This window comes from Sorex fumeus, unplaced genomic scaffold (assembly GCF_029834395.1).
Source record: "Sorex fumeus unplaced genomic scaffold, SorFum_2.1 ptg000072l, whole genome shotgun sequence".
Lineage (NCBI taxonomy): Eukaryota > Metazoa > Chordata > Mammalia > Eulipotyphla > Soricidae > Sorex > Sorex fumeus.
In genome coordinates, this window is record NW_026606129.1 from 30,309,184 (window position 1) to 30,322,807 (window position 13,624).

Below are 13,624 nucleotides of genomic sequence, written 5' to 3' on the forward strand. Positions count from 1 at the left end.
AATCAACTGCCTGAGTATACGTTATTTCTCATAGAAAGTGGGCTAGGAGGAGAGACTTGGAGAGGAGCCTTTTCTACAGAAAGACTGGAAATCTGGGGGCACGCATCACTAAACTTGTGTTTTGCTCACAAAATCCTATCAATAAAGAGGCACCAAATTCTTTCCTTCAGACAACAGCACAAACAGGTAACACCAGGAATCAGTCCTGGCAGTACTGAGGGACCAGGTGGTGCCAAGGATTAAACCCAGGTCGGCTGTGTTCAAGAAAAGCACCTTACCTGCTTCTGCAAGTAGATATACATATAACATTTTAATCCAAACTGAATGCATGTTGGGGGTGGGGGTGGGGAAGAAGGTGCTAAGTACAAGAGGGTAGGAGATCTGCCTTATACATGACCAGGTTCAATTCTTGATTTTATTCCCTGAGCCCTACCAGGTGTGGTCCCTGAGCAGAGTGCCAGAGTAAGTCCTGAACACAGCTGAGCATGGCCCAAAAACCAAAAATACAGAGAGAGAGAGAGAGAGAGAGAGAGAAGAAAAAGAAAAAAAGGTACTATTATCTATTGTAATAACTAGTCATGTGAAAATAATAAGCACATGACTAATGCAAGTAAAATGGATCAAATGGACCATCCTTTCCTCATTTTTACAAATGATATACAGAATCGCAAATAATGACTCAGAAATACACAGAACACACAGTCTGTAGAGGTGGTCATGGGGAGAAAGAATCACACACACGCAAACACACACACACACACACACACACACACACACACCCATGAGTAACCATCCTAGAGTCAGGGGATATAAAGGTCAGACTCAATCCTACAGGTCAGCCTAGAATGCAACATGAGGACAGGAGACAGGGAAAAGGGGGGTTGCTCTCAAAGGAAGACAAGGACCCCCACACATATCAGGAGACTCAGAGACTCTGTAGCCAACTGGCACCCAAACACTTTGCTTTCGAGAAACACAATTCTTATGGTATCGACAAGGCAACAAAGCATCACCTGAAAACTTAGGGCAGGGACATATTTTCAGGTCCTCCCAGAAGCTGCTGAATCAGAAATCACACAGGTCCCAGCCACTGACCTTGTCCTGAAGTTTATGCTGTGTGTGTGTGTGTGAGTGTGTGTATGTGTGTGCACACATAGGCACACACACACACACACTTGCGAACTGAGGCTGTATGTAAACAATGCCCTAGCAGCTGAGAAAACAATGTGTGATGTGTCAGGTAAGTTTTCTTCAGAACAGCAATGCTGAGACACTCAGTTCTGGGTACTCAGACTTAGGACTAAAGGCATAAGTAACCCTGAGAGTTTGCCAGAAACGCAGATTCTTGATTATCCCCACTGAATCACGAATCTGCATTCACAAGATCCCCATGGAATCCCTATACACAATGAACTTTGAGAAGCAAAAAAAACAGGAAAAAGAAAAACGCACTTGACTGACTTGACTTGACTGACTAGGGGGAAGAGAGAGAGATTCTGGATTATAACCCTCATCAGAGATAGATGTGAGGTCCCTGGTTCACATTTTATTTTTATTAGGGGACCACATCTGGTGTTCCTCGGGGCTTAGTCCTGGCTCTGAGCTCAGAGATCACTGCTGGCAGTATTTGGAGAACCATGTGCAGTGCTGAGGATCAAACCAGGATCAGCTGCATTCAAAGCAAGTGTCTTAACCTCTCTGCCCTCACTTGCTCACGGCTCAGGCTAGAGGTTGGGAACAGCCTAGTCTCTGGGGTAGATACTGAGTCTGTCCACAGTTCCTGCCTTTCCCTTGAAGCTTTGGGGTTCCCTGAGGAATTGTCACTGATCACTGCTGACTTGCACCTAGTAAGCTGCTTAACCTCGAATCATGCTCTAAGTACAGCTGCAGCATACACATCTCTGAGGTAACAATGGTTTAAAATGTCAGGCAGAGGCAGAATCCAGAGTACAGCAGGGAGGGTATTTGCTTTGCACACTCCAATTCAATCTCCAACATACTATATTGTGCCCTAAGCCCCACCAGCAGTGATCCCTAAATGCAGAGCCAGGAGGAAGTCCTGAACATCTCCATTGTGGCCCCCAAACCCCAAAGAAAAACAAAAATAAACAAAAAATGCCAACCAATGGATGAGTGCTGTATTGCAATTATGTGCTTGAGAAACCTTTATTAATAGTATTGTAAATCACAGAACCTAAATCAATAGAAAAGATAAAAATAACGAGACAGAGAGAGAGAAACAGAGATAGAAAGAGAGAGAAGAGAGAAGGAAAGTGTCCGCCACAGAGGCAGGTTGGGGTCTAGGGGCAGTAAGGCATGGAGGGAGGGGAATTGGGGACATTGATGGTGGAAAATGTACATTGGTGAATAGATGGGTGTTAGAACATTGTATAATGAAACCAAATCATGAATAACTTTGTAACTGTGCATCTCATGGTGATTCCATTTTTTAAATGATAAAAAGAAAGGAAATAATAAAAATAAAATAAATGCCAGGCAATGACAAAATCAGAGCCCTAAAGTTCAAGTTACTTAATCCTGTGGTTAAGAGAGGATACAGAGATAGTTCTTTTGCCCCATTAAGTCACTTCTCTCAAGCATATCTTTTTAAATAGCAGCTAAGACAGTTCCCAAAAGCAAAAGAGATTGAGTTGAGGTAAAAGAAAAAGTAAAAATTAATTTGGCTTTTCTTCACATAAGGATTCTGCCATTTTCATTTCATCTATATAACAAGCAAAAAAAGAAATCAAGAAAAAAAAAGTTTGATTTTCCAAACCAACCTGGTAACACGGATCCCTCATGAGCAGTCTCAGGCAGATTAACACCCTCAGAAAATGAATAGACGGGGCCCGATTCACCCACTCTCTGAAAGAAGAAAACAAGAGAGAACATGTTCAGCTTTTAAAGACAAGCATGACAATTTAGGGAGGATAAAGGACCAGGAGGGAGAAAAGAGGTCACACAAAGAACCAAGTCTCCATTCATTTCAAGCATCCTCTGCCACAGGGCTGCTATTCTAACACTTGCCAATTCTGATGAAAAACACACCTGAGCCTTCTTTATCACTAGGAAGCAGGGTCCCCCAATTGATTGTTTGGTATTTCAGGGCCTTTAGTTCACATCCTAATAACTCAGTATCCATTAAACAAATAAAATAGGTAGACATTTTAAAAATATTTCTATTTTATTCTAACAGGTTGTAAGTGCAAACCACTTCACAAGCGGAGGGATCAGGTGAGAGAACACACGGGTTTCCTTGTCCATCTGGCTGGTTTGCTCTTTACTAGGGCGACCACTGAAAACCTGGCCTCAGAGAGATGCAGCACCATCGAAATCAAGGAGGGGAGCCCCATCCAAAATTAAAATGGAATCACCCCCACCCTTTCCACTCAGCTGTACTGCCTCTGACCATGTTTATGACACAAATTCTCCTTGAAAATGCAAAATAGGTCTGGAGAGAAAGTACAGGGGAAAGGCACTTGCCTTGCAAGTACAGAGCCAGTAGTAAGCCCTGAACACAATTGGGTATGACCCACAAACGAAAATGAAAAGGGAAAAAAGAAAATGCAAACTCTTCCTGACCCCAACCCTAGGGGTCTCTCTCGGCAGCCCCCAGAACATGTCAGCAGACATTTGTAAAACGTATCCATAAAACATTTTCTTGTTTGTTTTTGAGATGCCAAGAGTCAAACCCACAGAGCTGTAAATTGTAAACCAGAGCTGCTGAGCCCCAACCTCTACCCAACAAAGCAATTTCCAAGATCACTTTCCCCAGAAGGAGACCCATTTGCACCGGCAACAGGTGTGCAAATGAATGATGAGGAGAACCTGGTAGAGGGAAACTAGGGGAATTGGGTTTTAAAGACCAGAGTGCCCCCTTCCCCGATCTCATGAGAACACTGCAATGCACGTGACTCCCCAGAACTTCCACCTGAGGTGGCTACAAGCCAGTGCCCAGGGTGCTTGCTCTGAAAACAGGCTTTATTTTTAACACTGGATATTGCCAAAGCCTTCGAAAGAAGCTGGGGTCAAGAAACAGCTCGGGAATTGGGGTGCATGAATGCATGTAAAGAGCAGAGCCTGGCTCCTGGCACGACATACTCAATCCCAAGTCCACTAACCAGGGCCCTGGCACAACCCTGCCAGAGCAGTGCTGCATCTCTAGGCCTGAGCACTGATCAGTCTGCCCTGGATGGCTGAGTATAGCCAGGAGAGACAGCAGACACCTGAGCACTGCTTGGGAGCCTCATCCAAGGGAAGAATGACAAGATGTGCTCTGAAGTCACCTGAGGCAATTCAAGTGCAGTTGTTCTAAACACAGGGTGAAGCAAAAGTCAGGAAAGTACAGACTGGACTTAGGAAGAAGGGGACAGATGAGCCCCACCAAACACTGTAACTTGCTGGTCCCTTCCACGTGACACTTGTCTTGTTCCACCCTCATGCTAGCCCAACAGTGGTGCTTGATGCAAAAGGTTGGCCAGAACCTAACACACAAAGTGTGTACTGTGCTCAAGTGGGCCAAGGCAAATGGAGGAAGATATCAGAAGTGGCTCCAGACAAGGAGCCTCAAACTGTTTCTCCTTCCCTCTCCTACCTCCACAGCCGAGAGCATTCTTGGGAGAACTGTCCCTGCAGGGGGCTGAGCCATGGCCCCTGCCTTGCTTGGCCAATGGCAAGGCACCCCACCTTGTCAAAGGCTGAATGGACATCTGTGGACACTCTCATACTGCCTCCCTTGGCCAATGGCAGCAGAATTCAGCTTTGTCTCTCTTGCCTTATGGATTTCAATGCACTCCTAAACCTATACATCATCAACCTGAGGGCACAAGACACAGACAACCTTCTCTAAGGCTAAAGGAACATCTGTGGACACATCACCGGAGGGGTGTGACATGCCCTGAGGCCACTTAATATTCCACGTTGTCACTGACACTCCATCTCTGGGAAGATTTAACCATGGAAAGGTTGGAAATCAGCTTTCTGTTTTCACAGATGTCCGTTTCCTACCAACAGAGGCTGCTGAGAGGCTGAGGGAGCTGTCCCAAAAGCATCCCCATCTCCTCCTGCCACTACTGAGGCTCCGCCCACCCCAGCTGCGGTCCTCACCCCCCCCCCCCCCATCTCCTCTCCCACCAAATATGACTCTTCTGCTCTGGAGGTGAAACTCAGATTTTTCTGGAATTGAAGGGAGGACTCACCCTCAGTCCAGAGCCATTGGCCAAGGAGACCTTCAAAAGGCCACCCTGGAAAATCCCACTACTGGTTCGCCCCAGCATCCCTGTCGGGGGGGGGGGGGGGGGGAATAATGCAAATTTGAAACACACTAGCACAGGATAAGACCCTTTCAGATACTAGGGCTGGTTAAAGAATAGCATGGGCCAGGCCAGACGAGCAAAGACCTTCATCCCAAAGACCTAACAGAACCCAGGATCCAGTTTCAACAGCTGCTGCGATCTAAAGTGGCGTGATGCTAACTTCTTTTTATTATTGAAGAGAAAGATCCGGGGGACACATGGTCGGGTGACTCAGGAGACAGGCATGTGTGCACTTGATTTCCCTGTAAACTAGAGTTTCATAAGGAAAGTCCATGACCTTTCCATTGTTGCGCATATTAAAAACTATGAAAAGTATTTCTCTGTCTCCTCTCCCTCAAGAAAAAAAAGTAAGCAAGAAAAAAATTCCTAAATAGGTTTTTTTCAAACTATTAAAAGAGTGTTCTGTAAATGAGAGTTCCAGAAGGGGCTTGGAGCTGAAAGTTCTGTTCCAAGCAAATAGTTCTGTTTTTTTTTTTTTCCTTTTGCAATTATGGGATCGCAGCCCAAAGCTATTCATGCTTCTATGCCATCCTGGCCTCTGCTGCTGTACATGTAAATAGGATTCCTGGGGCCTGAGTCCTCTGGTTTTTCCTCACTGTGCACTGACTTCTGGGGACACAGTTGTTCCTTCCTTGGTGCCCAGTCCTCAAGCACTCTCCCCTAAGAATACAGGCCAGCCAGTGAGGTGCCAGAATGGCAGAGGAAGACTGAGTTCTGCAGGAGGACCAAATCTCCATGTGCTGAGCGCTCAGGATCTAGGAAACATACCACGCAGTACAAAGGGAAACATCAGGCAGGGAGTCCCCTGCACAGCAGGGATCAAGTTGGTTGCCCAACTCACGGGCCAGTGCTCCTGCCATCCCTTCCCTTCCCCCACTCTGCCCCAGCCTCCGTGCTAAGACTTCTCCATCCGCTCAGGAGCAGGAGTGTTCAGCAAGAGAACCAGGAGGACTTCCGTGGTGCCGCTGTGAAGAGTTTCCCTGGAGGCTATTTCTCAACAGGGTACCCCAGCCAGGAGCGAGGTGCCGCGCGTGCGCCCACAGACAACTCTTGATCCCCTCCTGTGCCGGCGCCCGTGCGTAAGCTTTCCTGGAGCCGCTAGGCCATGGCCCGGTGAGCATGAGCTGCTCCTGCGACCTTTGTCCACAGCCACCTGCCTGCGTGCTGTCAGCTTCATTTTCTGTCATCAATATCAAAAGAGGCAGAGGAACGGCACGCCAAACGGTACGATGTGAGCGCCCTAGATAACATCACGGAGCAGAGCGGTGAGACTGCAGGCGGAACAGCACAGCGGCAAGAAGCAGGATAAACAAGAACTTAGTGCCTTGGGGTTTACCGAATCAAGGGCTGTGCGAGTGGCTGAAAATTATAAGCGAGAAACCCCCTGGGGAGCTGGTCTGTCACTTACTTGCTCTCCTGGCTCACTCACTCCAAACGGGCTGCAGCTTTCTAGTAGGGTGTCACTTAAAGGACAATTTATTTTCCATATTGCTGCTTTTGTGAACACACAAAAATGTCAATAGAATGATTATCTTCCGCTCTAAAGTTCAAATGTGGGGGAAGTTCAGACCTGTTTCCAAATAGCTAATACCTCAAATTACTTCAAAACGCTTAAGACAGTGTCTTGGGTAGGGGGAGGAGGTGGGGGTGGGAAGGAGTGTTGGTTGGTTTGGTTTGGGACTACACCCAGCTGTGCTCAGGGCTTACTCCTGACTCTGCACTCAGGGATCAATCCTGGCAGGGATGGGGGGCATATGGGGAGCTGGTGATAGAATCTAGGTTAGCTATGTGCAAGGTAAGTATCTCTCAAGGTAACTATCTCTCTGACCCCAGAGTCCTATTCATATATTTATTTATATAGATAGCTAACAAAGATAAAATTTATGTAGAGGTAGAACTATAAAATTAAAAAGAATAGATGTATGTGGGGGCTGGAGTGATAGCACAGCAGGTAGAGCATTTGCCTTGCACGTGGCCAACCAGGCGGACTCGAGTTCAATTCCTCCGCCCCCCTCGGAGAGCCCGGCAAGCTACCGAGAGTATCTCACCTGCATGGCAAAGCCTACTCGTGATGTATTCAATATGCCAAACACAGTAATAAGTTTCACAATGTTACTGGGCCCGAGCAAATCAATGAACAATGGGAGGACAGTGACAGTGACAGTGACAGATATATGTGGCTAAAGGAATAGTCCAGGGGGTTGAGGAGCATGCCTTACATAACGGCTAAACCAGGCACCATCCCCACCATTGCTGACACAGCTTTGGAGACCCATAAGCACAGCCACGGTGGTCCAGAGAACTGACACAACAGGGCCTGACCAGCAACACATCCTCTGGCCATTGATTTCAACTGCCAGCCCAGCGGACCTACAATCACTGGGAAGGGCCCTAGGGCTCCTGAGTACCAACCACTTGGGAGCATCCTCTCCCACAAATGAGACAAGCAGATACAACACAATCAATAGCTGGATACTCAAGCAGGCTTAATGACTTGTTCCACCATCTTTTTTATGTGGGGGCCACACCCATTTGTGCTCAGGGGATCAAGCTAGAAAGCCCACATGTTCCAGCCCGTGGAGCTCTCTCGCTAGCCTTTTGTTTCCCTATTTTATTGTGGGGAGGGAGGATTTGACTAGACACATGGTGCCCACTACCCTTAATGTTTCTCTCTTCTTCCCCCAGGCCCCCACTAGACCCACCCCAATCGAGGCTCCCCATCTGACATGCTGCTAATGGATCCTGAGCAGAACCAGGGTGTTTCTTCTACCCGAATGATAAAGATTTCAGACAGAATGTGTCACACATTTACTGACCACCTCCCGGGGGCCAGGCACTGCTCCATCCAGGACTAGAGGCCAGCCATGCACTTGGGTTCACAGAGGGTTTAGAAGAGGAGGAGGAGGAAACACAAATAAAAGGGACACTGACACTGACAAAATCATGGGATAGTCGTTGAACAATGACAAGGGTTCAGGGCTTGAGGAGTTTGGGAGATGCTATTTAAGGATAGCTGGTGAAGGGCTTTCTGATAAATCAGTACCTGCATGAATCTAAAATGAGTCTGGGAAGGAATAAGAAACAGTGACATACACAGGAGAATACGAGAATATGGCCCTGGGAAGGAGCACAGTGTTCTGTGCCAGGAATAGCAATAAGGAAAGACTGTGCGGCAGAGAGAGAGAGAGAGAGAGAGAGAGAGAGAGAGAGAGAGAGAGAGAGTTAATGTGCTAGAGAGAGAATATCTCAGAGACAGGAGGCAGGAGGCAGAACTGAATGTCTTGCAGGCTAGGAATAGGGTATTTGGACTTTTCTCTGTAAAGTCAGCAGAAAGCTATAAGCAGAGGTCTGGCATGATCTGGCAGATTTGGAGAAGGATCTTTGTGGATGCAAAGTACTGAGAATAGTGAAGGGAGCAAAGGATCAAAGCAGGGGGCCCAGTTACCCTACTGTACCAGTCCCAGCAAAAGATGCTGGCAGCTTGAACCTCTAAAGCTGAGGGAAGGCAACATGAGAAAAATCCAAAATCCCGGTGTAGGCTTGTTCATACTGAGAGGTCCAAAGAAGAAAAAGTTCCCAAATCATCTGCACTGGACTGTAGCACTGTCTTCCCGTTGTTCATTGATTTGCTTGAGCGGGCCCTGTAACGTCTCCATTGTAAGACTTGTTGTTACTGTATTTGGCATATCAAATACGTCATGGGTAGCTTGCTGTCCGGTAGCTTACCGGGCTCTCTGAGAAGGAAAAATCGAACCTGGCTCAGCTGCACTGGCCGCGCGCGAGGTAAACGCGCTACTGCTGTGCTATCACTCCAGTCCCAAATCATCATGTGAAACAAAATGTGAGTTCAGAGCCAGAGAGCTGCACTTCCAGGGCACCGCCTCTCAGAGCAAAGCTGGTGGCGAGGCTCAGAGAGGCGCAGGTTCTTCTAAATGGGTTTATTTGAGGACTGTTTTTTTTTTAGCCAAAGAAAATGTGTTTCATACAAGAAGTCTTTTGCATACCATCTTTTGCAGGCCATCCTGGGGGGTCTGGTGGGAAGATGGCTTTTTAGGGGGGAGAGGGGCAAGTTTTGAACCTGCCAAATTTTGAACACCAAAACTGGTTCCAGTGTTCTGGTGGGTACACTTCTATAGGCAAAGAAAATTTTCTTTGATTCAAAACAGAAAAGATGGGGCTGGAGCAATAGCACAGCAGGTAGGGCATTTGCCTTGCACAGGGTCGACCCGGGTTCAATTCCCAGAATCCCATATAGTCCCCTGAGCACCACCAGGGGTAATCCCTGCGTGCAAAGCCAGGAGTAACCCCTGAGCATCACCAGGTGTGACCCAAAAAAAGAAAAAAAGCGAAACAGAAAACAACTTGTAAATATTCCTGAAAACTCCCCTCCCCCATGGAGTATGTAGCAGGCACAAGTGACATGTGTAGGAGGTCAGAGTGTGTGAACCTGGAACTGAAAACGAGGTGGGGATGTGGAATGACACTATCCACTAAACACCAACTCTGTTCTACTGTTGGGACACAAATTCAAAACAGACACAAACACAGAAGGACTGGGGCAGGGGTGACTGGCAAGTGTGTACAGGAAGCTCGGGAAGATGTTTGCTGTAGTCTAACTAAAATCGAGCCAAAACTGAGCAGACAAGTTGAGCTTGGTGCTTCACAAAGTGTGTAAACTGCTAGCAAACTCTTCTCCTTTCTCCTGAAAAGGAACTAAAACTAGAGAAACCCACAACGGCCGCTAAATCTTGTTATGAACGTGGCAGGCTGATCAAAACAGGACTACATTACCTTTCCCTTTCAGAAGTAAATGAACTAGTGAGAGAAGACACATAAAACATGTAAGATCAACTGGGGGAGAAACACAAAATATCTACTGAAGAGTGAAAATGAAATCCCTAAATGTGTATAAAACAATTAAATAAATGAATTGGTTTGGATTCATAAAGAACCTGAAAACCAGCATGACACAGAAGAGAAGCACACTTGCCAGCCCTGGTCTCAGGAACTTAAGTTTGTCCTGAATCTCACAACTATCACATCTATCAAATGAGCTGGACTGGTGTTTTCTTCAGATTCCATTCTACTTCCATACTTTGTTGGCAATATTTATGCTCATACATATATGCATATTGACAATTTTAAAGCTTGAAATAATATATAATAGCATTGCAGGATAAAAGAAAAATGGAAGAGATTTTGCTCAAGGTTTGCAATGGTGAGCAGAGGCACCATTATTTGCTTAAGGCCTGCATGAAGTCATGAAGTTTATTCTCTTCTCTTTCACACTTAAGGATGTGAAACAAGAAAAAAAGAGAAAAGATATGACCCCAAAGGATTTTGAGCCAATGATTTAGTCATTTTAAAAACTTGGCTTTAGATTAAAAAAATACAGTTTTGTGCATTATGTGCATTATAAACTCTTGCAAAGGTGAAAGAAAAAAATCAAAGAATTAAAGAAGGAAATAGAGAACAAGTTATTGTAGTTATTTCTAATAGTACAGTCTTACACATTTTATTTTTTCATTATTTAAAGTGATCTAAATAACTTTGATACAAATAAATTCTACTTTATGAAAATCCTCAGCTTCCATGTTCTTCAATAAAAACTGCATCAATGGCTTGAGTTGGGGAGAAATGATTCAAATTCTGTCCTCTGGAAACTCAGAGGGGAGGATAAGGGCTCCAAAGACACAGGCTAAGAGAGGGAAGGGAAGGCCAGTTAAGGGATAGGGAGGGCCAGAAGGGCAAAGAGGTGATGGCAGCGGAGTCCTGGGGAGGAGCATCATTGGCCGTGGCTCAGAGGTGAAAGAAACTTCACCAGGAACAAGAAGGGCTTTCCTCTGACCTTGGTGAGCCAGAAAGATGCACTGGGTGGGAGCAAGAGATGAGCCTAAGAATAAGAACTTTATATACAGCCGAAGAGAAGGGCCACATGGAGGGCGAGATCCACAGCTCCCGGAGAAAAAAAAAAACAGGTTCCAAAAAGAGCCGAGATCATCGGGAAGTCCCAGATGGGGTAGGTACCGCATCCCACCTCCCCCAGATGGAACCCCAGTGACCAGAAGCCTCTACAAGCATAGCTCGAGTATGCGGGAACTAGGACTTTTTCTCAAAACCGCGCGGCCGCTTATGCGGCCGCGCAACATCTCTCTATATACAAAGTGATCGATGGGAAGTAAACCACCCAACGTTTCTCCCTGAAAATCAGAGTTAGGTTTGGAGCACAGCCACAGCCCCAGAAACACAAGGACTTAATGCAGAACCCAGCAGCTTGGAGCAGAAAAGTGAATGGACTATGCGTTAATCCAGGCCATCATGTCTGCCTGGAGGGGAAAGGGTGTTGCCCCATTCGCCCTCTCTTCTCGGGAAAGAAGGATGGCGGCCGCATGGGAGACTTGTGGACAGCAGGTATGAGCTGGGGGTGTGGGGGCGACTAAAACCTCATGGGAAGGGGGGCGTTCTGGTCTGTCCTTCACGCCCTACTGAGGTCACCAGTTGCCCCCGACGAGCGGCTCTCCAGCACGGCCACGGCCCCAGAAGCACAAGGACTTAATGCAGAACCCAGCAGCTTGGAGCAGAAAAGTGAATGGACTATGCATTAATCCAGGCCATCATGTCTGCCCAGAGGGGAAAGGGTGTTGTTCCCTTCCGCCCTCCTCCCTCTGGAAAGAAAGATGGCGGCCACATGGGAGCCTTGTGGACAGCAGGTATGAGCCTGGGGTGTGGGGGCGACTAAAACCTCATGGGAAGGGGGGCGTTCTGGTCCGTCCTTCACGCCCTACCGAGGTCACCAGTTGCCCCCCGCAAGTGGCTCTCCAGCACAGCCACGGCCCCTGAAGCACAAGGACTTAATGCAGAACCCGGCAGCTTGGAGCAGAAAAGTGAATGGACTATGCGTTAATCCAGGCCATCATGTCTGTCCGGAGGGGAAAGGGTGTTGCCCCATTCGCCCTCTCCTCTCTGGAAAGAAAGATGGTGGCCACATGGGAGCCTTGTGGACAGCAGGTATGAGCCGGGGGTGTGGGGGCGACTAAAACCTCATGGGAAGGGGGGCATTTCGGTCCGCCCTTCACGCCCGACCGAGGTCACCAGTTGCTCCCCACGAGCGGCTCTCCAGCACGGCCACGACTCCAGAGCACAGAAACCAATTTCTTAACTCTCTGACTTTCAGTAGAAATACTTCCAGGGTCAATAAGTAAAATAGCAGAAATCCAAAACCAACATTTAATTCTTGAACCCAGCTGTAGAAAGCAAATCACTTCACAATGCTTTTTCAGCATGTCTGATTTGGGGGGGGGGGGTAAATTCTAAATAATAGTGGTGAATCTTTTATCGAAACAATGAATCTAATCAAAGCAGATAGAGTGCTAACTAGAATTCATCTGCCTCACAGGGACTAGGAGGGGTGGGGGGTGGGGTTTTATGGGGTTCTTCATGGTAAAAAATAAGTATTGGTAAAGGGAAATGTGTTTGATATTTGCATGACTGAGACCTAAACCTGAAAGCTTTGTAACCTTTCCCACAGTGATTCAATAAATAAATAAATAAATAAAAAGAAGAAGAACTTGAAGGACTTTGTGACCCTGCTAAAGAATTGATTCTCATTAGAAATCCTTTTAAAACACAAAAAGACACAAATCCAATGCTTTTGGGGTGCCTGATGAACCTTGGTCTCTATCCACTTTGAGGTGTTGTCTGCATACCTGCTGAGGGAGACTGGAACTACCTGTGAGACTTGACCAAGCGAACCAGATTGCTCTTATTCTAGGCAAGGTTCAGTCAGCAGCCCTTTCTACCTGATGAGATCTCATCAGGTCTCCCTTACTACGTGATGAGATAAAATCACATTTAAGGCCACTAACTTTGTATATTGAAAGAACTTAATCAAGACACTAAAAAGATGTTGCTGCAACTTCTGTAACAGGGTCTGTACAGTCCATGCTGAAGAGCAGGTCATGCTTAAAACAAGAGTCACTTGCTTTGTGACCCAAGTTCAAGCATAAATAAGGACAGCAAAGGTCTGATTAAAACTTGGGGGCTGGAGTGATAGCACATAGGGTAGGGTGTTTGCCTTGCATGCAGCTGACCCAGGTTCGATTCCCAGCATCTCATATGGTCTCCCTAGAACCGCCAGGTGTAATTCCTGAGTGCATGAGCCAGGAGTAACCCCCAAGCATCGCTGGATGTGAGCCAAAAAGCAATAAATAAATAAATAAATAAATATTAGATTGGAAAGATAGTTACAGGAGTTTAGACACTTGCCTTGCATGCAGCCAACTCCAATTAGATCCCTGGCACTACATTTG

The 13,624-nt window shown here is 46.6% G+C and overlaps 1 protein-coding gene across 1 annotated transcript in view; it reads right to left on the bottom strand.

The window, feature by feature from the left end:
• Positions 1-13,624, bottom strand: part of NEK10 (NIMA related kinase 10) — a 279,165-nt gene that overhangs the window by 225,485 nt on the left and 40,056 nt on the right. Inside the window, exon 6 of the mRNA XM_056129461.1 lies at positions 2,781-2,865. Within this exon, the coding sequence (XP_055985436.1) occupies positions 2,781-2,865 (85 nt within the window). The remainder of the gene's footprint in view (positions 1-2,780; positions 2,866-13,624) is intronic.